At 56.2% G+C, this 23721-nt stretch overlaps 1 protein-coding gene across 11 annotated transcripts in view; it reads right to left on the bottom strand.

Moving 5' to 3' along the window:
• Positions 1 to 35: 35 nt before the first annotated feature.
• Positions 36 to 23721, bottom strand: part of CTBP2 (C-terminal binding protein 2) — a 165856-nt gene continuing 142170 nt past the window's right edge. For all 11 annotated transcript variants that reach the window (XM_044749008.2, XM_070481220.1, XM_044749020.2 and 8 more), the window contains 8 exons: positions 15136 to 15290; positions 14621 to 14765; positions 9059 to 9265; positions 5366 to 5580; positions 4752 to 4882; positions 4052 to 4179; positions 3446 to 3563; positions 36 to 1444 (listed from right to left, as the gene is read on the bottom strand). In XM_044749008.2, coding sequence (XP_044604943.1) covers positions 1264 to 1444; positions 3446 to 3563; positions 4052 to 4179; positions 4752 to 4882; positions 5366 to 5580; positions 9059 to 9265; positions 14621 to 14765; positions 15136 to 15290 — 1280 coding nt within the window. In that variant the 3' untranslated portion in view covers positions 36 to 1263. The remainder of the gene's footprint in view (positions 1445 to 3445; positions 3564 to 4051; positions 4180 to 4751; positions 4883 to 5365; positions 5581 to 9058; positions 9266 to 14620; positions 14766 to 15135; positions 15291 to 23721) is intronic.

The raw sequence follows: 23721 nt of genomic DNA, 5'->3' as shown, positions 1-23721 counted from the left end.
CTCAAGTAGAGAACATTTACGTTGGTGAGATGTACTTGAATTTCAGAACTTAACAAATTTTTATTACTTTTTATTGAAAACTGCACTGAACGCTAAATGTCCACCTTTACAATAAACAAATACAGTAACGGTAACTCACACTAAAACAAAACATAGTTCTGATAGCCATTATTTTTCTGTTTGGGACAGTTTTAAAGGTTTTTTTTTTTTTTGTCACAAAAACAGGAATGTACCTATACAAAGGCTCAAAATAGGCCATCTTTTAAACAAAAAGGCGATGATTCACAAAAGACTATGAATATAACATGTAACTAGTTGATACAAATCTAATAGGATTTGTTAAAATCAGTCACATCTAATAACACACCTGAAGTGTTCTTGTATAAAATATCACGTGAAGAAAAGAAGACTTTATCAATGTCTAAAAAAGTGGGTTTTGTTCATAGACAATCTGACAAGTTACCATAAAAAGTGTTTCCTGAGACATAAGGAAATGCAACATTATTCTTCTTGAACCCTTTGGCTCAAGACTCTCCACTCAATAAAATAGCTGAGGATCTGAAACTGAGAAAATATATTTGAGTACAAACAGCTTGTGAAACTTAATACTTTTTTTTTTTTTTTTTTTTTGCATCATCAGAGGGTATTACTGAACTCACAACCAACTTGCCTGCTCAGTCTGCAGTTCAAATGGGAGAGGGGCTTCTCTGTACAGGAACCTGTACGGTCTTCCATCCTGTGCTTGCAGATGTCTAACACAGGCAAACAGTTTTCTCCCCATTTTGCGGTAATTTAATCTTCCTATTAGCAAAAGAGGTAACCAGCCCCATGGACTGAAGGGACTAGAGTCATAGGATGGGGATTTCCTCTTAATATTTTTTATTTTGGTGTTTGGAACTCTTGATGCAACATTCTAGAGCAAGGTGTTCAGGACCTGCTGTGCCCAAGGGACTGATAAAGGAAAAAGATCTATTTATTCTTTGTGATTTGATGCACAGATGAAAAACTTAACACACAATAACAGAAGTTGGTCGTTAATAAATCACGTCCTAGTCTTTCAGCGCTTCCATAAGCAGACGACATCTTCAATTTTCCCGCGTCTCAGCTTCTAGCTCCTTTGTAGTTTTAACACTGCAACGTCAATGATGCATATGTCCAGAATCAGTTAAAAAGACTGTCAAATTCCTTTTCTTTTAGTTCATCTATTTTTCACTGTCTCTTGGTCCCAGGTTTATCTGAATGATTACCTTTCATCATTCTCTGCTATTGTTCGTTGGGGTGCTCTCGATTGTCCCCGTGTTTTGTGGGCTGGTTGGGAGAGGGAGCTTGGGAAGGGTGTGCCACTGTGGGCAGGTTGTGAGTCACCGGGATGCCTCCGGGGATGATGCCTTCCATGGCTGCAGGAAGTCCTCCCGGAGCCACGCCCACGATGCCCGGTGGGTATCTAAGGAGCAGAGAGAGGCCGGGTAAGTCCGGGGCGGGAAGCTGCCAAGCTCTTGGCTCTGCCTACTTCTGGTCTTTTTTTATGGGGCAGTTTGTCATCCTTCCTACCCCCAAAACAGAGAAATCTCTGTTAAAAAAAACCTAAAACATGGACATGTCATTCATAAACAAAACCTACTTACTGAGTCCAATCAAAACGCTGGGCCCCTAATCCTCTGCCTTTTAGGAGGAGTATGCACTAATTACATCTGTGGACACCCTAGTGCATTTGGGAAACGTTTTGTACAAAACAGACTTCCAAGTTTTCCGGATGCTTTAGAAAGTATTCATTTGTTACAGTTTCTAACAGACGGCATGAAGTACTCTCTGATAGTAAATGTGGCTTCCCAGGCTGGTCAGTGATGTGCTCCCATGGCCTGAGATGTGAAAGGGGACAGCAGCCGGAGAAGTGCTATGCTGGCGATGGGCTTGGTGCCAATCCTCTGAGGGTGCCTGACATGGGCTCGTGTCATATTGCAGGCCCAAGAGCTGCTGTGTGTGCGACGACATGTGCCATTAGCCACCTACAGAACAGATAGTTCTTAGGCACAAATGTGACTCGATGTGTTTAAACATTCTTATGAGGATAAAACATACTTAGGAGGCCGGTACTTTAGAACTAGTCTTATTTGTTTTTGGGGTTAAGGGGTTGGCTTCTCTTCCTGTGGAAACCACCCTGCCCCCATCCCACAGCCTGTCACGTTTCACTGGCCAGAAATCCCAAGGGGCGCTCTGGAGGTCGATGGATAAGCGCGCTGTGAGCTCCAGCCCCTCAAGCATAAGCAGTGTTCCAGAGGGCCAGGAGCCTTGGTCTGTCTCAAGGAATCATTGCAACACAGCCCCTAAAAGGTAGGCCGCCTGGAGTAATGAACAGGGGAATCTGCTGTGACAGGCTCAAGTACCCATGCCTGAAAATGCTTATAAGGATACAAAGTGGGCGGGACTCGAAGAGAACACGCCAAACTGAAATGTAAGTAAAGCCATGCGACCAGGAAGAAACGGCATCGCTTCCTCGGAGTCAGCCTTTGTGTATGGGTCCTGTTCCACAGACTATATTTAAACACTCTCGCCCCCGCCTCTAGGTTAGAGTAGTGGTTTGCAACAAGGCAACGTCTGGAGACATTTTCGGTTGTCACAGTTGGGAGTGGGAGGTGCTACCAGCATCCAGGGGGTGGAGGCCAGGGTGCTACTACCCGTGCTACAGTGCACACGATGGCCCCACGAGAGAACGGTCCAGCCCAACGTGTGAGTACTGCCCAGGTGAGGCAACCTACGCTAGCGTAAGCAAAGCAAAACTGTCCTGCGGGGATCCCAGGCTGCAGCGTCTCTCTCTGAGGCGCAAGGAGCTATTTCCCTGGAAGCCAGGATTGCTGGGGGAGGACAACCATGGAAAAGAGCACAAATGAAACCCCTGCTCTCTTCTAAGGGGTCCTGGCTCAGGTCCCGGGCTTTGCCTCAGTCACACTGTTTACCCCAAGTCCCTGTCACACCCCCATCCCCCACCCAACTTTCCACTTCACTGAGACACGGGGTGTACAAGGGCACTGGCCCTCCTCAAACGCACTGGTCTTTAGCCGGAATGCTTTCCTTGGATGAAGATTCAAATTAGAAAACCACCACTAGCAGGCCCTTTCCCTTGAAGATTCTTCTGGTGCCTTCTCACCTAAAAACCCTCTGGTTTTGAAGTGGCTTCGAAATGAGGGGCGATTCCTGGCCCAGTGTTCAGACCCATGGGGGAATGCACTCCCACCGCTGCCCCCTTTCAAAATAGGAACGCCAGTTCTAGGCTGTCTCCTGGCAGTTATGTCTGTTCCAGGGAAATCAGGCAGCGGAGGAGCTGAGAGCACAGTGGACCGTCTCCTCGAGCGCTCAGGTTGCGTTAACCCCCAGGTTCCTGCCTCTCCTCCCTGCCCCCACTGGGGAGCGGCACCAAGGCCCCGCCAGATCCCGTTCCTCTCCTCACCTGTATGTGGCACCATTGAGCTCCGGATGCATTGCTTGCTGGTCTATTACTGACCAGGGCGCTGTTGTGACAAAGAATTCCTTGTTCACACAGTTTCTTAAGCTTTCTGGGATGCGACCTGAAAAAAGATGATTAAAATTAATCATATGTATTTGTTAAGGTCACAATAAGTTAAATATTACACTTAGTAGCTGCTACTGAGGGAAGTAAGTTCCAATGTTTGTACTGATGGAAGTCTTGTTGTAAAGTCTCTCCCGCTGTAAGAAAATGGGCCGGCCCTTGGATTTTCGTAAAAGGTGAAATGTCCCAGGCTCAACACTGAGCTCTTTGACACTGGCCTTCAGCCAGAAGAGAAAGGAGCCCCGCTTCTGCCCCCTCTGGGGGTCACTCTCCACAGCTGGCAAGACTCACCTTGGGTGATAGAAGATGGAATTGGTTTCTTCTGAAATTTAGTTCGGGGCTTGCATAAACAGGGCCCAACTCATTCAAAATTTAATCAACGTGACCCCTAGAAACTATTTCTGCCCGTGGCGAGCCCCTGTACCCGTTTTCATGTGTCGGGCCCCGCTCAGAGGCAGCTGCCCTTCGGCAGGCCGGAGCGCTCACCTGTGATTGCCCGGCGGATCTCGGTGGCAGCTGCCTCCCTCATCTCTAGCGAAGCTTGCTCACTATACCAGGCTGTGTGGGGTGTACAAATGAGATTCGGTGCATCTTTCAAGGGGCCCTGAGCAAAGCTAGATAAATGTACAAAAACACAGTAAATGAGAAACGTGGAATGCACACCATTACTCATCAAAAGGGAGCTAGCTCTTGGCCATGTGGAATATAGGCTACACACAGATAAAATCGAGGGGCATTTTGTAGTGTATTTGCGAAAGGTTGGGGGTTTAAGAACATACTTATTAAAACTGTTCTGTAATTATAATGTCAGGAGTAATCAGGGCCTCAGAAGGAACAATTCTACAGAGGGCCGGCCTGCCTGCCTGCAACCAGAGTAACAGTCCAGGGTACAGAGGAAGCCCGCTCGCCTGCAGACCACACCGCCACGCACACCCCGACCCCAGTGTTCTGCCTCTCCACTTTCTGATCAGCTTCGGGGACCTTCTGGCCCTTTTACAGTTAATGAGCCTACAGCACAGCCCTTAGAAGAACGGATGCTATAAACTTTGTCTCCAGTTTCCTACCCAGGCCCTGCTTCTCTGGGAAAGTGCCTCATGTTCAAAGCGTTGGACAGGTGGGGAAGCGGGCCCTGGCAACTCCCGGGAGGAGCTGGGGCTGCAAACATCTGGCGGCCTGCCAGACCTACCTGAAAGGCTCTGACTCATGCACGTCGAGGGCCGCCCCTCGTATCCTGCCTTCCTTGAGGGCTTGGGCTAAGGCTTTCTCATCGACCAGTCCGCCGCGGGCTGCGTTCACTAGGAACGCTCCTTGCCTCATCTGTGGGGGGAAGGAAGGCTGGTTAAATAGATGCCATGGCCTCGGGGACGCCCGTAGCGAGCTTTAAAGAAGAAAGCCACGGACCAGAGGCAGTCTGTCGGTCTGGCTGTTCGATGCGTGTGCGGCAGTTCTTGGGGGAAAGGAGTGTGGGGTCTCAGCGACAGCTGAAGGCCAGGGATCAGCTTCTGCTGATCCTGAGAGACGCCACAAGGCAGGAGGTTGACGCTGTGACCTGTCACCTACCTACTGCTTCTGGGAGGCCAGGCTTGATTAGGACAGGCCCCTGCTGGGTCCTGGGCCAGCTCCTGTCCCTCCCTGCTCAACACGGCCCATCCCACGGAGGGGCGCCTCACCTAGCTCCATGCTTGACGTCTCTCAGGGGACTTTCCTCCCTGATTGCTGGTGTGTCCGCGGACCGTTTCCACCCGCCCCCTTCATTCTGATAGAAGTTTCCAGGCTCTGAGGGCACCGATTTCAAATTACCTGCTTTATGGTAAAGTCATTGATGAGGTGGTGGTTATGTTCGTTGAGATTACAGTGCAAGGAGACGCAGTCGCTCTGATACAGTAAGTCCTGCAGGGTGTAGACCCTCTGCACGCCCAGGGACCGCTCTATCCCATCCTGCAAGTAGGGGTCATAAAATATGACGCTGAATCCAAAGGCCTTGGCTCGAACAGCAACTGCCTGCCCCGTGCGACCTGTGCAGAGAGAGAGTGTCCAGGTGAGTGAGTCCCCGGCCTCTCCTGCCGGCGCTCGGCACTCCCATGCTGGGGCCTTGAATGGTGCCCCAGCCTTACTGCCGCCATCACTTCTGCGACCTGGCACCTGGGCTTGCTGCCCCACTGGCAGTTGGACCGATCAGAGGAACCACGTGCCTGGAGCCTGCTGACGCCCGAGGCCAGCTCTTCTCCCCAGGCCACTGGGGCCGAAGCGAAGCCGAGCTTCCTGGGTGAGGACTGCAGTGTTTGTTGTCTGGATGGGCCACAAGTTGTTTTTTCTAAGTTCCTAGTACGTACATTTTCAAACATAAACACAACTAGAGAATGATCTAGTGAGCTCCACGAGCCCTCCCCAGCTTCACCCATCACCAGTATTCCCCCATTTGTAATTCCCTCTCCTCCCCTACTTTTTTTGTCTACACGGCAGGCTGCTTAACCTGAGCTTCATGTCTTTATTGCTCTCCGTGTCTAACAGGGAAGCTCTCCTGCCTAGTGACTGCTGGGTTTGCTCCTAGAAAGGGTAAAACGATCAAAACTGACCCCTGCAGTTTGGTCTGAGCACCATTCGGTGTGGGAAATTGCTGCGGTGGAGAGGTGGGGTCGTGGGGCTGTCAGGCTACCTCTCGGGTGAGCAGGCCATGCCCTGGGCCTCTCTCCAGCCTGCAGCCCGGGCCTCCGGCAAGTTAGAAACCAACGCACCTAACAGGAGCTAAAAGCCCCGACTCCCGAGCGGCCCGCTCATTTGCACAGACCCATCAATCCTCACGGACAGCTTCTCTCGCTTCCCGGGGCAGTTTTCAGCTTGAAAACAAAATGGTGTGAGTGATGCTTGAATGGGGTGATCTGGGAAGAGCACAGAATAAATCTCTGTTTAAAACCATTGCCCAAATGTGCTAGGGGAGAGACGAGCACATGGGAAGACGCACCTTCCCAAAGAGGATGCCTGTGAGAGTGACTGTCCCCGCCCCTGCTGACCTGTGATCTAACTGGGCAGGACAGAGACGGCTGCTGTGGTCTGAAGGCAAAGGTTTAATAAGGCCATTCTGACCAAGAGCACAGCCGCAGGGTAATCGGTGGGCCATCATTCCCGTGTCATGCCTTTTCAATGTCACCACTTGGACACAGCGAAACTAGAGGCACACACCCCAAAAGAGCGGCAGAGGAGCCGGTGCGATGAATGGTGGCAGGATGGAGGGCAGAGCGGCAGCGACGACCCCCTCAATGACGTGCTGGAAATATGGGACCCTATCAGGGGGCCTCCGGGAGCTCACACTCAACACGATCATGCCTCCCCTCCCCCCATTTCAAGGGCCCTCAGCCGCCTTGCTTTCCTCCACATCCTCACACCCTCTAACTCGAGACGGGGCCTCCCAGCTGCGGCTCCAGGGGCTTGAGGTGCCAAGCCCAGATTTCAGCACAGAAGTTCTGACTCTGCTGGGGCCTTACTTCCTGGGGACATCACAAACCCTAATCTCCTCACTGGCTTCCGCTTTGGCCATGAGGTTTTCCTGACTAAATATTACAAGACCTAATTACTTAATTCTGTTACTGACTTGATCAAAACCCAGCCTTGCAGAGGGAGAACCCAATTATCTTGCCTCTACTGTTTTTTTAAAATACTGTTAGCATTGGCTGGCTTTCCCTTCAAATTTTTGTCCATGTTCCCAACCCGGAGGCTGTGCTGGAGCACTATCCCACCACCAGCAGGGGCCTTCCCCGACAGGCCCCTCCACTGCGGCGTGGGCTCGGCCCACCCCCGGGGTCTGCCGCTGCTCCTCAGGGCCCCAGGCAAGAGGGCGCTTTCAGCCCTAACAGACAGGGTGGTGGCTAGGCTGCCTGTGACCGTGCCTCCTCCCGTCTGAGTTCTGGAAGGCTAGGGAGAGACCTGGAAAGGCAGCAAGGAGACAACACAATCAGTGCGTATGGGGATCTGAGACTGCAGCAGTGCTTGGCTTACGGTCTCCAGCAAACAGGGTTTGAAACCCCGGGACTGGCCTCAGGAGACTGGTAAGCGCCTCCAAAAGATGGGTGGCAAAGGGCACAGCCAAAGAAACTCCGGTAAGAACTTGCCATTATGGCTGCAGTCAGAAGCCACAAGTGTTCTTCAGAAACAGGTGTTCTGCCAGTGAGGGTGCCAGCATATGTGGGCCCCTCACAACTTGAGGCTCTGCAACCCGCCCAGAGCCCACCCGAGGGCCCCACCCCTGCAGCGGCTTACGGTGGTGTGAAGTCCTAAGAACCACCTCTGAGAGCCACTTCCCAGAGGGAGGGAAGCCAGGCGGGCGCCAGCAGAGGGCGCTGCAGCTCTCACAGCGCAGCTGCATTTCTTAGTCATTTGCAGACTCCTCTGTAAATAGTTCTAACAGAAAGGCTTCCTGAGCGTGATCACCCCTGATACCTGGGTTCTCAACTCGGACCCCAGGTGCTGGAAAGATGTGCACTCCTGGAGGAGTGCCCAGCTCCTCCTGCCTCGTTCAAGCTGGCACCCAGGCCCCCAGAGCAGGGACTTGCAGGGTGAGGAGTCCTGACCCTCAGGTTTCTGGGAACACGGAGCTCTGAGCTAAGGGCTGAGTGACAGCTTGGGGGACGTTCCGGAAGCTAGGCCCAGTCCTTACTACCCACCCATGTGCTTCTCACGCCTTCTTTGAGTCCTAAGAGGCAGCCATGTATCACTTCAATCCCAATTTACATCTTGGGAAACTGAGGCAGACAAAAGTCAAGTAACATCCTCAAGGCCACAGGGCCAGTAGGTGGGGGTTGAGGTCCGCGCAGTGGAGGCCCTACTCAAGCCTGTATGCTGCCAACAGCCGTGCATCAGGTGGCCTTCCATGATGGCTGGCCCGCTCCTGGAAACCTGCCCCAGGCCCTCCCAGGGCCACCAGCTGTGTCCCACCTTGGACAACAGCTGACTGACTCCAGGAAGACCTCTTCCTGCCCCCATTTGCAGGGAAGCTTTCCAAGCTAATGACCTGAGCCTGTACCTTCTGGCTCAAAATCCTTCAGTGCCTCGCCCACTGCCCAGGGCTCCGCTCACTCGCCAGCCCCTATTCGAACCCCAAGCCTGCTCGTTTCTCCGCACGGCCCTCTGGACAGCCTGTGCCTGCACCCTCTCCCTCTGCCCAGGGCAGTCAGCAGGCACAGCCCTCCTGCTGTGTCCTCTCTACCCAGCCACATCAGAGCTGTTCTTCCAGAAGTAGCCTAGCTGTTACCTCTGGGGAAGTTCTCTGATCAGTCTTGACCTCTGACCTCCCACCCCATGCAGCTTGCCGGGATGGGGGGCACTGGCTCTCCTCTGGCTGACAGAGGATTCCTCTCACAGGCACCACAGCAATGAACCTCAACTCCAGGGGCCGGGCCATTGCTGGGCCCTTTCAGGGCAGGGCTGGATATGCCTCTCCCAAGGGGTCCCTGGCCAGCCCTGGTGGTGTGGGGGATGGGGCGGGACAGCCGCACGTACCAAAGCCAATGAGGCCCAGGGTCTCCCCACGGATGCGGGCTGCTCCCGAGGCAACCTCCCGGATCTGCTCGACGCTCTGCACCCGCGTGCCTTCCCGCAGCGCCTGGTACAGCCACGTGTTCCGCCGGTACAGATTGAGGATGTGGCAGATGGTGGAATCGGCCGTCTCTTCCACCGCCGCGGACGGGATGTTGCACACGGCGATCCCTGGAAAGGACAAGGGCAAGGCCCCGTGATGAGGACCCTCCAGTTCTGGGGGAAGCTCCAGGGCTCCCAGTCTAGCTGGGGGATGGGGAAGGCAGAATTGGCCATTGAGCCACTAACTGGGTGTGCGGCCCTGGGCAGGTCAGGTCTCTGAGGCCTGCTTGTCACCTAGGGGACAGAGGCCTTCTGGCTCTACTGCTCAGCGCCCTCTAGCCCCCACGTCATCCCCAGCGAGGCCTTTCATCCGGGGCTTGCCTCACCCCAGCCCAGCTCCTGGTGGTCTGAGCTGGTGTGTGCGCAGCTTTCTCCCGGCTCCCGTGACCCCGCATCCTGGGGTCTGTCTCAGGGAAGTGAGCAGTGGGCAGCTGGAGGGGTGAAGCGGCCAACTCTGACCACTGTCCACAGCCAGTGCCGAGAAGCTGGAAACCTGTCACAGTGCCCAGCCCCGGTCCCCTTGTTCTGAGAGCGGGCGCAGAGCAACAGGAAGCCGGTGTGCAGGCCCCTTCCTGCCGGGCCGTGGGGTCCAGAAGAGCAGAGACTCTTCACAGCAGCCCCTCCAGGATCCTCCTCCTGGGGCTGGGCTGGGGTAATGGAGACCGGCTTTCTGTTTTATGGTATTTTAAGAGTCTAATGTAATGAACGCATTACTACTTGTTTCAAAATAACGTTAGACAACAAAATTAGAACTCAACCCCTCCACCTCACCATGGGCCCCGGTCACCATCCTGCTCTGGCAGAAGGAAAGCAGAGCGGACAGGGCGCCGGGCCTGCTTTGTGACAGAGCTGTGGGGGCTGAGAGCAGCTCAGCTCCGCGTGAGGAACAGAGATGAGGCCAAGAGTCTCCCAGCCTGGGGGCCCACGGCAAGGGGCTGCAGGGAGAACTACCCCAAGTCTCAGGCAGGAAGGGCCCGGCCATTGACCCTCCTTGGTGGGAGGGTGTTTTGGGGAAGGAATGCAAACATTTGCCAGACCTAGAAAGGGCATAGACATGCAGAGAGCCAGGCCAGGAACAGCCCTTCTCTGCTGCCCCACAGCCCTGGATCCAGCCCCCTCCCCCTGGCGAGGACGGGGATGCAGCAGAGAGCAGAGGGGCCTCACCAGGGATGGGGGTCTGCGGTGGCGGGGCAAAGGAAGAAGCCAGGCTGGGGTCTGCCAGGCAAGCAGATCACTGAGGAGGGGCACAGGTGTCTGGGCAGCATGTCGCCCAGCTCAAACGGCTCCCTCTTAATCCTGGGTTTGGGACCCCAGGAGGGACAACACCCAGGGACGCAAGCCTGGGCCACCTGTAAGGCAGCCCTGCAGTCCCCTATGTCCTCCAGCTGGGGGACGGGGGCACAGTGTACCATGGCAATTGAGGCTCCACTGAATGGGAAACAGGACCACCCATGCTGAGCATCCCCTTTGTAGCACCTGTGTCGCCACCCCATGAGGGCTGCCCTAAGGTCCGGGGTCTCAGTGAGCCCCTCAGGAGGACACACAGCTCAGAGTGTGAAACAGCCATGAGCACATCGTTCCACCCACCCCACGCGGCCACAGCCACCTTGCAGGCGACAATTGTTTAACTGAGATCTAGGCTGGCAGACTTCCCACAAGCTAGAAGTCAGGAATCTTGCAGAACACCCAAAACATGGCCTACTTCATTGGAAATAACCAAGCATAAAACTCGGGCTGGGCTAGAGACCACGGCATTACTGCAGTTTGGACGGAGGCAGAGGCCAGAGGTTAAAGAAAATCTTCTGGCAGTTGGGGACAATTTTCATTCCTCTGAGGGGTTCCATTTATTCTGGCTAAAGCCCAGTGGGAAGGTCCAGCTGAGTACGGACCCTCTGCTGCAGCTCAGCCAACTACCCGGGCCCAGGGGACTGGCCACACCTTGGCAGACAAGAAGAGAGGAGGCTGGATGTGAGAATCTGCAGGAAGACGTGAGATAAGGCACCCCATCACCCGACTCGGGGAGGGGGGGCGGTGGACACCTCTCAGCCTTCACACCACAACTCTGAAACGTAGCTCCTTGGCTCCAGTGCCTGTATGGTGAGCCTAAGGCCAAGAACTAGGAGAGTGTGCATGGGCTTGGGTGGGACCAAGGACAGGGAGAGTGTGCACGGGCTTAGGTGGGACCAATCACCGGGAGAGTGTACACGGGCCTGGGTGGGACCAAGGACCAGGAGAGTGTGTGCACGGGCTTGGATGGGACCAAGGACCGAGAGAGTGTGCATGGGAGTGGGAGAGTGTGCACGGGCCTGGGTGGGACCAAGGACCGGGAGAGCGTGCACGGGCTCGGGTGGGACCAAGGACTGGAAGGAGGTGCTGCTGGCATTGGCTGGTCCATCCTGCCTGGATAGCATCGGTGCCTTCCTCCCAAAACTCCATAACCCGATGGCCCTCTTGAAGCAGAACTTTCTAAACCATTCTTCAGGTCCCTGGGTGTGGTCTGCCTTCAGGGTGATTCTCCAAATTTCATTAGGACCAGCTTCTAGCACTCACAGAGCAAGACCACCAGCCTCCATGGACCCCAAGGCCTGAGCCCAAGAGCTGAGCTGCTTTTTCTCTCACTGTCAATACTTTCACTCTTTGCTGTAACCCCTTCTGAACCGGACCAGACTGGAAATCAGACCAACGAGCTTGCTAGGAGGGCAGGCAGAGTGACAGCAGGTGTGCTCGGGCCCTGGGCCTCCAGCACCCCCCCAAGGCCCTGCTCCTCCGTGGCTCCTGGGGAGACACTGCAGACGGGAAGAATCCCTCTACCAGCTCCAGGTCCTGTCCCCTCCACCAGGCAGGTCAAACGGTCGTTTCCCAAGCCTCGCCCTGCTCTGAACACAAAGCACGGACTCTCGCTCATCATCTCCGGGCTGGAGGTGGGAGCCCAGGCCCCTGGAGGGCTCCTAAAGGGGCTCCAGTGTGTGCCGGAGAGGGAGCTGCTCTGCAGGCATGGAACCCGGGCCCAGACAGGAACCCCCTGCACCGTTCCCCAGGAGGGGCCCTCTGTCCTGCCCTCACTACAGAAGCTCTGCTGCCCGGACGATCGGTACAGGGCATTTGGAGACAAAGGGCGCCTGGACAAAGGCCTACTTTCCTTCTCCAGATCCCAACATTGAAAACTGCCCTTCAAAGTGCCCAGCAGATGTCTCCCAGGCAGCTCCCTTATGAGACCGGGCCAGGACCGATGGACACACCACTGCTGCCAGCCCTGACATCTTTCACACCTGTGAGCCCTGGCCGTCTTCGGTGGGCTGCAGGACACTGGGATCACACCCTCTCCCCCAGGGGTTCCTCGCCAAGTGCAGCCACAGGGCTGAGTGAGCTGAGCTCCGCTGTTTTTTAGGGAAATGAGATTCTGCTCCCAGCCCACCACTGTCTGCTCGGTGAGCTGCTGCAACTGAAGAAACGGGAAGTTTCACTCCCGAGAACCTCCCGTCTCTCCCTGGAAAAGAGTGGCTGGTTCCCGTCAAGGAGACCCAGCACGAACAGCTCACGCGACGCCGGGCTGCGGTGCTGCCAGGAGCCGGGTGGCGAGGGGCAGGCGCGCGAAGGCGTGTGAAGGGAAGCACATGGGAGCCCCTCGCCCCTTACGCCATAGTCTCTGTCACTGCTCAGACTTGGGATCACAGTGCTACTAAGAGCACAGAGAACATGTTTTCAAACAAAAATAACTCTTGTTGGTGCCAGGAAAAAAACGGAAAATTTTAGTTTATATTAGACATTCTTCTGAAGATTCACATCCTCCCAAGTTTCTTTGTTGCAACAAAGAGGGGCTCTGAGTGACGCTGAGGCTGGAAGCAAAGGCCCGGGGTGGACGTGGGCGGCCACCACTTCCCCAGACCCGCAAGTGAGTCTGGAATCTGATGCCCAGATGATGATGGCTCATCCGGGGCCGAGTGACTCCCTGAAAAACCAGGTTCAATCTTCTGCACCACGTGCTGCCCAGCTCCCCACTTGCAGCAGGGGAGGGAAGAACGGGTCCTGGGGGGAGCAGCTGCCTCTGCCTTTGGGATGCGCCTGTGGGACAGGCACCTGCCGCATCCGCACTCCCAGACCACCTGTCACTTTGCAGAGCGCCCAGTGCCAGTACGAAGAGTCAGACCAGATTCAGCCCCTCTCAGGCTCCACCATGGCCAGGCCCCCTCTGCCCTGCTCCCGGTCCCCAAGACTCACCCTGTATGTCAGGAATCTGGGTGCTGCCCCTAGTTCAAGCGGGGGAACTGACAACTAACGCAAACCTCAGACCCTCACTCAAAACCCTAGGCCAGGACCTCGGGAGAGGAGGCTGGAGCCCACTGGGGTTTCCATGGCTGAAAAGGGCAGGGGGGCATCCATGGGCTGCGGCCAGACTCCTGCTCAGATGTGACACCAGGTATCCATGTGTCCACCCTGTCCCCTGAGCACAGGGGCCTCAGTGGGGGCTGAGAGGCTGACTCAGGGTGGAGGGGGACCGGAGGATGGATCACTGGCCCATGCACCAGGCCAGGCTGCCGTTAGGCCCATCAGGGCCTCAACACAGTCCAAAGGTTGGCAGGCTGTGAGGCCTGGGCTCCTAGCTGTTTTGAGGTACCCCTCAGCAGCCTCCTGGCTTTGGGTACCTCAGTGCTCACCAGGCAGGGCAGAGCCCCAGACACCCAGATGCAGGGCTGGCATGGTTCAAAGACAGAGCAAGGGGAGTGACCAGAGGGGCTTGTCTGGCCAGACCTTCTTGGGCCCTCCAACACAGCAGGGCAGCCCAGGGCCCCTGTTCCCAGTGCTCAGCTCCTGGAACATCTGCAAACGCTCCGAGCACATGGAGTCCACACCAGTAGCAGCAACAGGGAGGCCACCACACCGAGGCCCTCCCTCAGGGCGCAGGTGGCTAGGGCTGTGGAAAGCAGCCAGGAACCTTGCCTGTCGGTGTGCATCTGCTGCCCTGCTTCTCTTTGGACCTCACGGCAGAGGCTGGGCAGGAGCAGCTGGGCAGTGGTCCACCCGCATCGGCCCTGACCTGGGCGGGCACGTTCCCAGGTGGACAGCAGCCCTCGGAAACGGCTCCATCCCAGGACGGGAGGAGACCCAGAAATGGAGCCCTCCTCCCCCGGAGCCCTGAGCTGTGCACCCAGCGTGGGTATTTTAGTGATGGGTCCCAGCTAGCCAACAGTATCGTGTGGCCACTGCCACGGTCCCCTCTGCAGGGAAGGGCCCACGGCTCATTTGGCTTTGGAGTCCTTCCCATGTGAGGCAGCCCCACCTGGCCAGCACAGGCACCAAGGGGGCCTCCTAACCCAGAAGGCACCCTTCCACCTCTGGATTTGGGAGTGTGCCTGGCAAGGGTCTCTCTGACCAGCCTCTCTGCCATCTTGTCGCGTGAGCCAGTCCCTCTGGCCGTGCACTCACCGAGCTCGCCGGCAGCCTTGATGTCGACATTGTCGTAGCCGCTGCCTATCCGCACAATGACTCTCAGGGCCTTGAACTTCTCCAGGTCCTCCCTGGTGAGGGTGATGGTGTGGTACATCATGGCGCCCACAGCTTCATTTAACACCTGCGACAGGGCAAGCAGAGGACAGGTTGGAGGCCCCCCATCACCCCCAAACCCACAGCAGAGGATTTCGGTAGGAAAATGCCCAGCTAGGACATGGTCTAGGTGCGACAGCACCCCCTGGATGAGTGGCTTCTAGTTGTGCTTTAGGGGCCTGCTCGTGACTCTGGGTGACACAGTGGAGTCGGGGGATGGGACAGGGAGGTCCGAGGAGGTGACGTTGGGGGGAGGTGAGAAGGACTAGCCAGGGGGAGATCTGAGGGTGGAAACAGGAGGAAACCCATCAGGAGGGTGGAGCATGTGCTCGCTGAATGCCAGCTGCTGCCACCTGACCTGGGGGTACTTGCCCTGCGGGGCAGGGTGGGGGGCCAACCTTCTCGTGGATCTCCTGAGTGGACTGTGCATCACAGAAGGCCACAGTGGCCAGGTCCTTCAGAATCGGCATCTCCACGGTGCAGTCTCTGCCGTCGAGCAGCGCCACCAGGGGGCGGGGGTGCAGGGGGCCGTTCATGATCTGGGGGCGGATACCTGCAAGGAGGGAGGTGGACTCGGTGAGCGGGCCGAGTGGCCTGTCCCACACACCATGGGACCACGCAATGAGCAGCCAGGTTGCCTCCACCTGCAGGGGCTCCCAGTGAGGAGCCTCGGCCCCACCCCGATCCCCACACCTGTCAGGTCTGCAGGACTCCAACTGTCGCCACAGCTCCGTCCCTATTCCCCAGGCTGACAGTTAACCTGTGAAGTGTTGAGGGGTCTACCCTCCCGCCCTGGCTCCCCTGGGCTCAAAGGTTACTCTGGAACCATTGGAGAAGGATTCTGGGACAAGCTAAGGAGACCGAGAGGGAACATCTGTGCAGCTCCTTTGAACTGCAGAAGGTAAGATGCTGTTCGTCGGGCCTATTGGGGAGGGGGTTCCAGGTGGGGACCTGGGCCTCGACCAGTGACCTCATACGTAGCTAACAGGAGCCACCGTGGAGCTAACTCCATTGCCATGTGGAACCCGGGCCTAGCAATCTGTTTGAGCCCACAACTGCCACTGCCACCAGGGACAGCACGGTGGCCATCTGCCTGGCCCTGGACCACGACCAAGGTCCAGAGACCTTCAGGGCACAGGAGGGGGCCAGGCCCACAGTTCCCCCAAGGCTGGAATGGAGTCCTCCTCTCAGCCCCTCTGCTGGGCCTCCCTGCCTCCACCTGGCACTAGCTACCCCTCCAAACAAACATAAGAGGGAGGGACACGTCACGGTGCCTGCAATCCGCGGGAGCTGCCTGGAGAAACCCCTGGTGGAAACAAGCGCTCCGGGCACAGCTCGCAGCCGCTCTCGCCTGGGCTAGTCTGAGGTGGTGGAGAAGGTGGGCGCCAAGGCAGGCGGCCTGTTCGGGACTCAGGAGAACAAACGAATTTCTCAAAGGACCACAGAGCAAGCGGTGCTCATCAGGTACCAGGACCAGAGGGGGCATCCGTTCTGGTGCTGCCCGACAAAGGATACCTGCACCCACAGCTGCAGGGGCACAGGGCAGGGTTGGTCCTCCCTACACGCTGCCAAGGGCAGACCCTCTAGCTGTTCCACACAGACCAGCGCAGCCGCCTGCAGGATGCACAAGAGGGCAGTGCCACAGCCTCCAACCCACTGAGGGAGGATAGCCTGCCCTCCGCCACGTGGACACACCACGAGGTGCAGGCACAGGGCGGATGCACCAGCCTAGGAGGCAGAAAGGAGCCCCAGGCTCTTCCTTCTCGATGAAAGAGAAGCAGCATTTTCTCCAACAAAACCATTCCCTTCAAACTCAGACACCAGAAGGTCTTGGATTTTGTAGCCTCTCCTGACTGCCTGCCCCAGTGCCGAATCACCACGACCCACCTCCTGGCCTCATGAGAACTATCCTTGGGCTTCAGGAGGGACCACAACACTGAGATGGCCAAGAGGGGCAACTTCTGCTTTCTCGTCGAATCAGAAATCTTTAGCATCAGAGATGAGAAGCAAGAACCAGACAGTTCGCTGCGTTCAGATGTCGGTACTCTGATCATGGCTGCTGCACCAGGGCCCGGCTCAGCCCATTCAGTTTCCTTCCTCCCACACACAATCTACTTGTCTTCTTCTATGGTGGTCATCTGGGCCACCGGGCTCGATGGGGCTCCCATGGCCCCTGCCAGGAGCGTGTGATATTCCTGGGACCAGCCTGTGGGCCTGGCCCTCAGGGCCCGCCTGTGACCACAAGGCAGTGGGCACAGGCTCCAGCAAAGTAGGAGCTGTCTACCCAGGCCACACTCATTTGCGTAGCCTCTGCCTCTCAGCCCAGGACCACACAAAAGGGGTCCTCTCCTGGCAGCCTGAAATGGCCACCTGGGGGGCCGGTCGGGGCACCAGACGTGTGAGGGAGGCCCCTACCTGACCACCAGGACTCATTACCCAACTAGTCGCCCACTTGAGTAAGAAGCTGCAAGAGGAAATCCCGGGTGGAGCTGCATCCACGTTCCTGATCGCACTGCGCACAGTGGGGGAGGACGGCCCTGCAGTGCCCACATGATGGCTGCACAGCAGCCTCTGCCCCGGGACGGTGCTCCAATGCCACAGCTGCAGCATCACAGGACAAGCATCTCTTTGAACATGGAGCAGAGAAAAGGCTTTTGTCCTGGCTTCAGAAGAATGGGATGGAGTGGCTGGGGGCACAGGCGACCTCTGGATGGCTTTCTCTCCATCCTGGGCTCACAAGTGACCATGGTCCCTCCCAGCCTGAGAGGCAGCTGAACTCCTACTCGCTTCTCAAGACCAGGATCCCCAAAGCAGGGCATCCAAGTGAAGCTGAGCCCCAACATCCTGTCACGGGAGGGAACAGGGGCTCCCCCCGACCCCCACGTCCTTCCCAGCCCTTGACCCACACAGCACGCATCCATTTGTTATTGGGGGGCCAGTGAGCCCCCTACTAGCGTTCCTCTTGGCCCAACTAGCAGGTCTATCCCATGAGAGGCTGAGGTGAGTATACGCAAACCGAGAGACGGGTCCCTCAAAGACCAAGGGTGACATCTTCAGACAGGACCCCTGGAGACCCCCCCCCTTTTCCCCCACTCAGCAGAGAGGGAAGGCAAGGAGCAGTAATTTATGTGGAGTCCTACACACTCTCATTTCCCTCAAGACAGCACAACTATCCCCTTTAACAGATGAGGAAACTGACGCACAGAGCGTAAAGTACCCCACTGGAGGAAGCAGCTGGAAGGTGGGGCAGCTGATGCCAACTTGGAGTCCACACACTAAAGCTCCTACCTCTGCCCTGCCTCTCTGCCAAGAAAATGGGGAGATGGACGAACCCCAAAGGGCCCATGCTCCTCCAAAGATTCTTCCTCCCCTCCCACTCCTACTACGAAGCCCAGGGTCAGACTCCCGTGGGACCCCCTGACCTGACTCCCGGGGGTGGTGCCAGGAGGGTTAATCAGACAGCGTTTGCAGAGCTCACACTCACGATAAGAAATCCAAGTTGTTAATTAGAAAGCAACCACACAGGAAAACGACGGCGGGCACAGGCAGGCATCTAGAGCCATCCAAGGCATCTGGAGAGGCTGAGGGGCCATCACCACAAGATGTCCATCCACAGCATCAGTGCATGCATCCCGTTACCTGGGAAACAAACTCCAGGTTGCCTAGCGATTGCCTCCCTCCCTGACTTGGGTCGCCTTTCTCTTTGGCAAAACCCACCCTTTGCTCTGGTGCAGGCTGGGCATGCAGAATGCAGCTGAGGCTGGTACATGAGACCCATGCGCTTCCCAGTTGAGGCCCCAAGCTCGGATACTGGCTGCAAGCCCTTTACAGCAAAGCAGGAAACGGAGCTGCACAAGGGTCACACTGCTCAGAGGAGCTCGAACTGAGGAAGGACGCTGAGCAGGGATGGGTGGGTGGGTGGTGGGAGTGGGCGAGACTCCCATGTGTCCTGCGTGAGGCGCAGGGACCACTGGGTACCCAGTGTAGGGCTGCTGAGAACCAGGCCCTAAGTGCGCCACACGAGACCCCCAGCACTGAAGATGAGGGAAAGCTTAGCTGGGCCTGCTGCCAAGGTTGGCTTCTATAAAGAAAGGGACCATGCTATAAATGCTAGCTCAGTCCCAGAAGGGCCTCGTCCCGCCGCACACCAGGGAATCAAGTTAAATTCAAGCCACCCTGCCCGGCACCCGCTGTCCCCACAGCCTTGCTGGAGTCAAGGGTAGAGGTTCCTAGAAGACCCAGGAAACGCCAGTGAGATGGAGTTGCAAACAGACTTTCCACCTCGCTTCACATTACTCAACACAGCTTTCACTCCTGACAATGTGAACAATTTTTAGTATGTTAGGATGGAATTGACACATGGATTCAGATCTATATACATTAAGATGGCCAATGACCCTTTAGGGGACTACGGGAAATGGGGTACCAACGCAAGGGCTGGCTCCCAAGCTTGGGAGGAGGGTGCCCTATTTCCTCTAGGGTCAGAGAATTTAGGAGAGAAAGCCGAGGTACAATGTTTCATGAGAATTCACTAAAAATGGGGGTTTATGATAAAAAGTTAGGCTACCAATTACTAGACACTGCTCAAACCCCGAGACCGACAAGAATCCCACAACGTTGCTCTTATTCCCATTTCGTAGTCAAAGAGACAGAGCTAAGAGTGACTACATACCACACCAAGGAAGACCAGGGGAACAATGACAGCTGCCTCACACAGTGCCAGGGACCCAGCAGAGTCCGAGGAAACACCTGCTGATGAAGGCCAGAGGGTCCTGGTGGCCCTCTGATCAAAATGACTATTTCCTTTCTAGTCACACTTCCCCCCCTGATGACCTTGCCCTATCCATTTCAGAACAATTCCAGCTGCAGCTGGACACGGCACAGAAAGCCTATCAGTGCATGACTTTCGACAACTTGTCCAGCACTGACTTTGCAGGGCAGAAAGCTGGGCCGACTCCCCTGAGTCCACTACTTGCTGGTTTCAGGCTCGTCTCTGCACAAGCAGGGGCATGCTCATCACCACGGATGAGAGCTCCAGCTCGAGGCCAGCTCTCACGTCTGGCCCTGGGCCTGGTATTGCCTGGAGCTGCGGCGGCACGTAAATAATTGTGAAATTAGAGACACTCGGTAGAAAACAAAGACGACACCAGGCCGAGTTGCTGGAGTTTTGTTAGGAGTGGCCAGTTGTCCGGGGAACACCAAGTCTTTGCAAAGGCCTCATGGATTCCAAGGGGCAAGGGCATTCCCCAGGGAGGCCACAGGTAGCTCTCTGGCCACCCAGCCTCGACGCCACCTCGTATGGACAACAGCACCAGATTTTACGTCGGGACCTGCTTCTTCCCCAGGTGACGCAGCTGACAGGTCTGTGGCTGGCCCAATGGGATGTGTTCCTGAGCGGAGTGACCGATGGGGAAACGGGCGGAGCTCGCCACATGCAGGCGCCCCGTGGCGTTCCTGAGACCCATGTTCTGGCCTTCCTGCACACTGTGAATTCAGCTGACATCCCTCCTACAGAACTAAGCATCGTGTTTAAAGATCTGAGTCGGTTTCTGTTGCTTACAATTCAGGAATCAAACTGCCTCAGGGACATGATTCTGCCACTTTCAGGATTTCAGGAATTGAGCAGTTTTACCCCAAAGCAAAGTGGCTGCAATAATCATATGTGACGCAGCAGGCAGAGGCCTCTTGACGCCTGACCAGATTTTACAGAAGCGGCTCAACAATGCAGAAGCCTCGAGACACCCGTGCTGGGAGGGCCAGGACCTCGGGATGATGGCCACACGTGCGGATTGCTCCATCTGCACAGGGTCACCTCCCTGCTCGCCTGACAGAGGCTGGCCAAATACACAGAGGCTGCCCCTGGAGGCCCCCACGGGCTGCCCACGTACGGCTGGGATCACCAAAGGGAAAGGACCTGCCAAAGCAGCCTGAATCCACGCAAAGGTCTCCACTGCTGCTCAGGGGCCAGAGAACACAGCCTCACAGCGGGACCCAGCTGGGAGCCTCCGGGGTCCGAAGGCAGTTGCTGGGATTCTCAGGGCTGGCACAAGCTGTCCTGACAGCTGATACCAGAACAAGTACCTGGAAAGGTCCAGACAGGAGACCCACACAGGTCTTAGAAAGATCCGAGACAAATGCAACACCCTGCATGCTTAGTGAGAGGCCCTGGAGCCATCAACCAAAGAAGCCTCCGTTCCCAGGGCCTGCAGGATAGGACAAGGCAGCACACGGGGCCCCCATCCTCCCGCGCACGTGTCCAGGGACAAAGCCACACAAAACCCAGAGGTCCAGAGTGGGCAGAAAGGGACACAGCAGACCTGCACCCCTTGCCTCTCCAGCCAGGATCCATTCACAAGGGTCTGATCATGTCTCCCACCACCCCAAGAACAGATCCCCCTTAAATGCAGCTTCTCCCCAATTAAAAAGGCCACTACCTGCAACCCAGCACAGCCCAATCCCGTTGGCTGGGCTCAGCAGTCCCAAATTTTAGAAAGCTAGACACACCATCAGGGCCTGGTAAGGGGCGTATTTCACAGGCTTGCCTTTGCACAATCGAGAGCTGAAACTTACCACTGGGGCAAATCAGGGGCCAGATGCTGACCTTGGGACACAAATGAGCGCCTATCGGAGGCTTGGTGTTACGCTTGCAGAGGTGGCTGTGTTGAGGGGTCCACCCGTCCATCCCAGCACACAAGGTCGCAGAACCCCACCCGGGGAAGGTGGCCTCGGAGCCCCGTGCCGAGGTGAGGGATGCCTCTGTGCTTTATAAACATGTTTATCCAGGTCATAAAAACTGTTCTAAACCACCAGACATGGGATCTCAGCAACAACAAATGCTCCATTGGCTGGGGTTTGTTCAGAAAGCAGATCTGGAAAGTCAGCAAGGGAACGGTGACTGTCCCCCCCGTCTCTGGAGACCTCAGGAAGGTGCCCCCGTCACGGCGGCTGTGGAGAAGGCCGGGTCCACAGGCAGCTACCCCCACATCTTTCAGGGGAAAGACCATGGGAGCAGAGGAGCGTGAAGGGGGTGTCCAGAGGGTAGCTTCAAGGCAGTGATTTGAACTAAGACGTGTTGCTAAGCGTGGCACCATCTTAAGGTAAAAAAAAAAAAAAATGCAGTCACCATTGGAAATCTCATCTTTGCTTCCATGTCGCTGTCTGCCTTTTCATTTGGAAACGCGCTCTGCTCTGTGGTGTCCCCAGGCACCTCTCGCAGGCCGAGCGAGCTGTGTCCACTTCCTTTCCACGGCTCCAGGGCAGCCAGGCTGTGGCTCGGCCACCCTTCAATTCTGAAAGATCAGTGATGTGCAGACACGCCCCCCACCCGAGGAGAACCCCGTCTTCTCAGGCTGCTGTTCTTCTCAAATCTCACTTTTACCCCAACAGTCCCCTGCCCCCTGCTCGGCCCAAGGGGACGCGAGCCCTTTCTCACTGGCCCAGGAATGGTGCACTGGCCACCTTGGGGCTGAAAGGAAGAGTTTCTGGTTTTAGGTCTAGCACACAGCACGCTTCCTGGCTGAGGCAGAAGCGCAGGTCAGTCACGTGAACGGACCCCAGCCCACGGGCGCTCGGCCTGCTCGTGGGCTTTTGCAGGCCGAGGCTGCCCTCTCCAAAGTGGACCCTCAGACCTGAATGCATCCTCACTCCATCCCAGCCTCAGATGCGGGCACCTGGTGTGGTCCTAGGGACCCAGAAAGGAACAAGACATGGCCATTCCCTCTAAACATATGGGGAATCCAGCTAATGGAAGAAACACCTTTCTTCAAGGAGACGCTTTCTTCAAGTTGTCCAAAACTGGGAACATGAAGTAAGTTTTAATCAGGAAGAATTCAAAATTCAAAGAATGGCTGGAGCTAAATTGCCATTATGACTAATGGTGTGTTGAGGACTGAAGAGGAGAAAGTAAAGCAAACCTGGACAGAGAATGCAAATATGCAACTACTTTTCTCTTTCTGTGCTCATGACAGACATCACTAATTGATCCCAGCACTCTTTTCTTAAGCCAGCATTCTTGGCCTCAGAGTCCCTGTTGACCCCAATGCCCCACAGAGTCGCCCTGCAAGGCTAGTTGAAATCTGCCTGCCCCGCTTGAGCAAGCCCAATCCCCTCTTGGAACAGGTAAAGGCAGGTGAAGGTCAATGCTCTGTGCTTTCCATGAACACTGTGAGCGTTGGAGGAAGCAGGAAGTAGGAAGGAAGCAAAGGTCCACCAACCCAGGGGCAGAGCACGGCGTGCACTGGACCTCTTGGGCCACCCCTCCAGGCCTGTGACCAACGGCCCCATGACCCCTTCAGTCACTCCAGGACTGCACTCTGCTCTGCTGAGAAGAGTGGGCTTCTGGAGAGGACAGGGAGAGAGACCCCAGAGGGAGGGTGGGCTCCGTGGCAGGTGCCTCAGTTTGTCTCTACCTCCCTCACAGAGGAGAGTCTCGGCTGCATGTGGCCAAGTGCTGGGTGACACCACGACACCCACCTCCCATGACTAAGCCCCTTCCCAATGTGACTTTGCCACACCCCCAAGTGCTCTGCTCTGAACAATGGAAAGTGGCAGAAGTGACGTGGCACCACTTTCAAGGCCAGACCTCCTGGGAAGGCACTGTGCCTCTCACGTTCACGCCGGAACCTGAGACCCCCGTGCACTGAGGCACCTGGGGAGGAAGGACCGCAGGGTGAGAAGCCCGGCCGTTCCGGCTGAGGCAGGCGAGGCCCCGCAGACCGTCCACCGCTGCTGAGCTCAGAGCTGCCTGCAAGCCAGGGAGTTCTGGAGTGATCTGTTACGCAGCAACAGCTAACATGTGCTCAGGAAGGCAAGGTCAAGGCGGTCAGCACTCACCATGTGCTCCATGACCAGACAGAGAACACAGACAGATGGACCCAGTGCTGATGCAGCAGGAACCCCAGGAAGCATGTCCCCAGGCCTTGCCGGGACAGATGAAAGCCCTGTACTTTTTAAATTTATTTATTTATTTTTCTGGCGAGGAAGAT

This window comes from Equus asinus, chromosome 2, assembly GCF_041296235.1.
Source record: "Equus asinus isolate D_3611 breed Donkey chromosome 2, EquAss-T2T_v2, whole genome shotgun sequence".
Lineage (NCBI taxonomy): Eukaryota > Metazoa > Chordata > Mammalia > Perissodactyla > Equidae > Equus > Equus asinus.
Note: the sequence above shows the minus strand (reverse complement) of the source record. Positions and strands in the feature narration are given on the sequence as shown.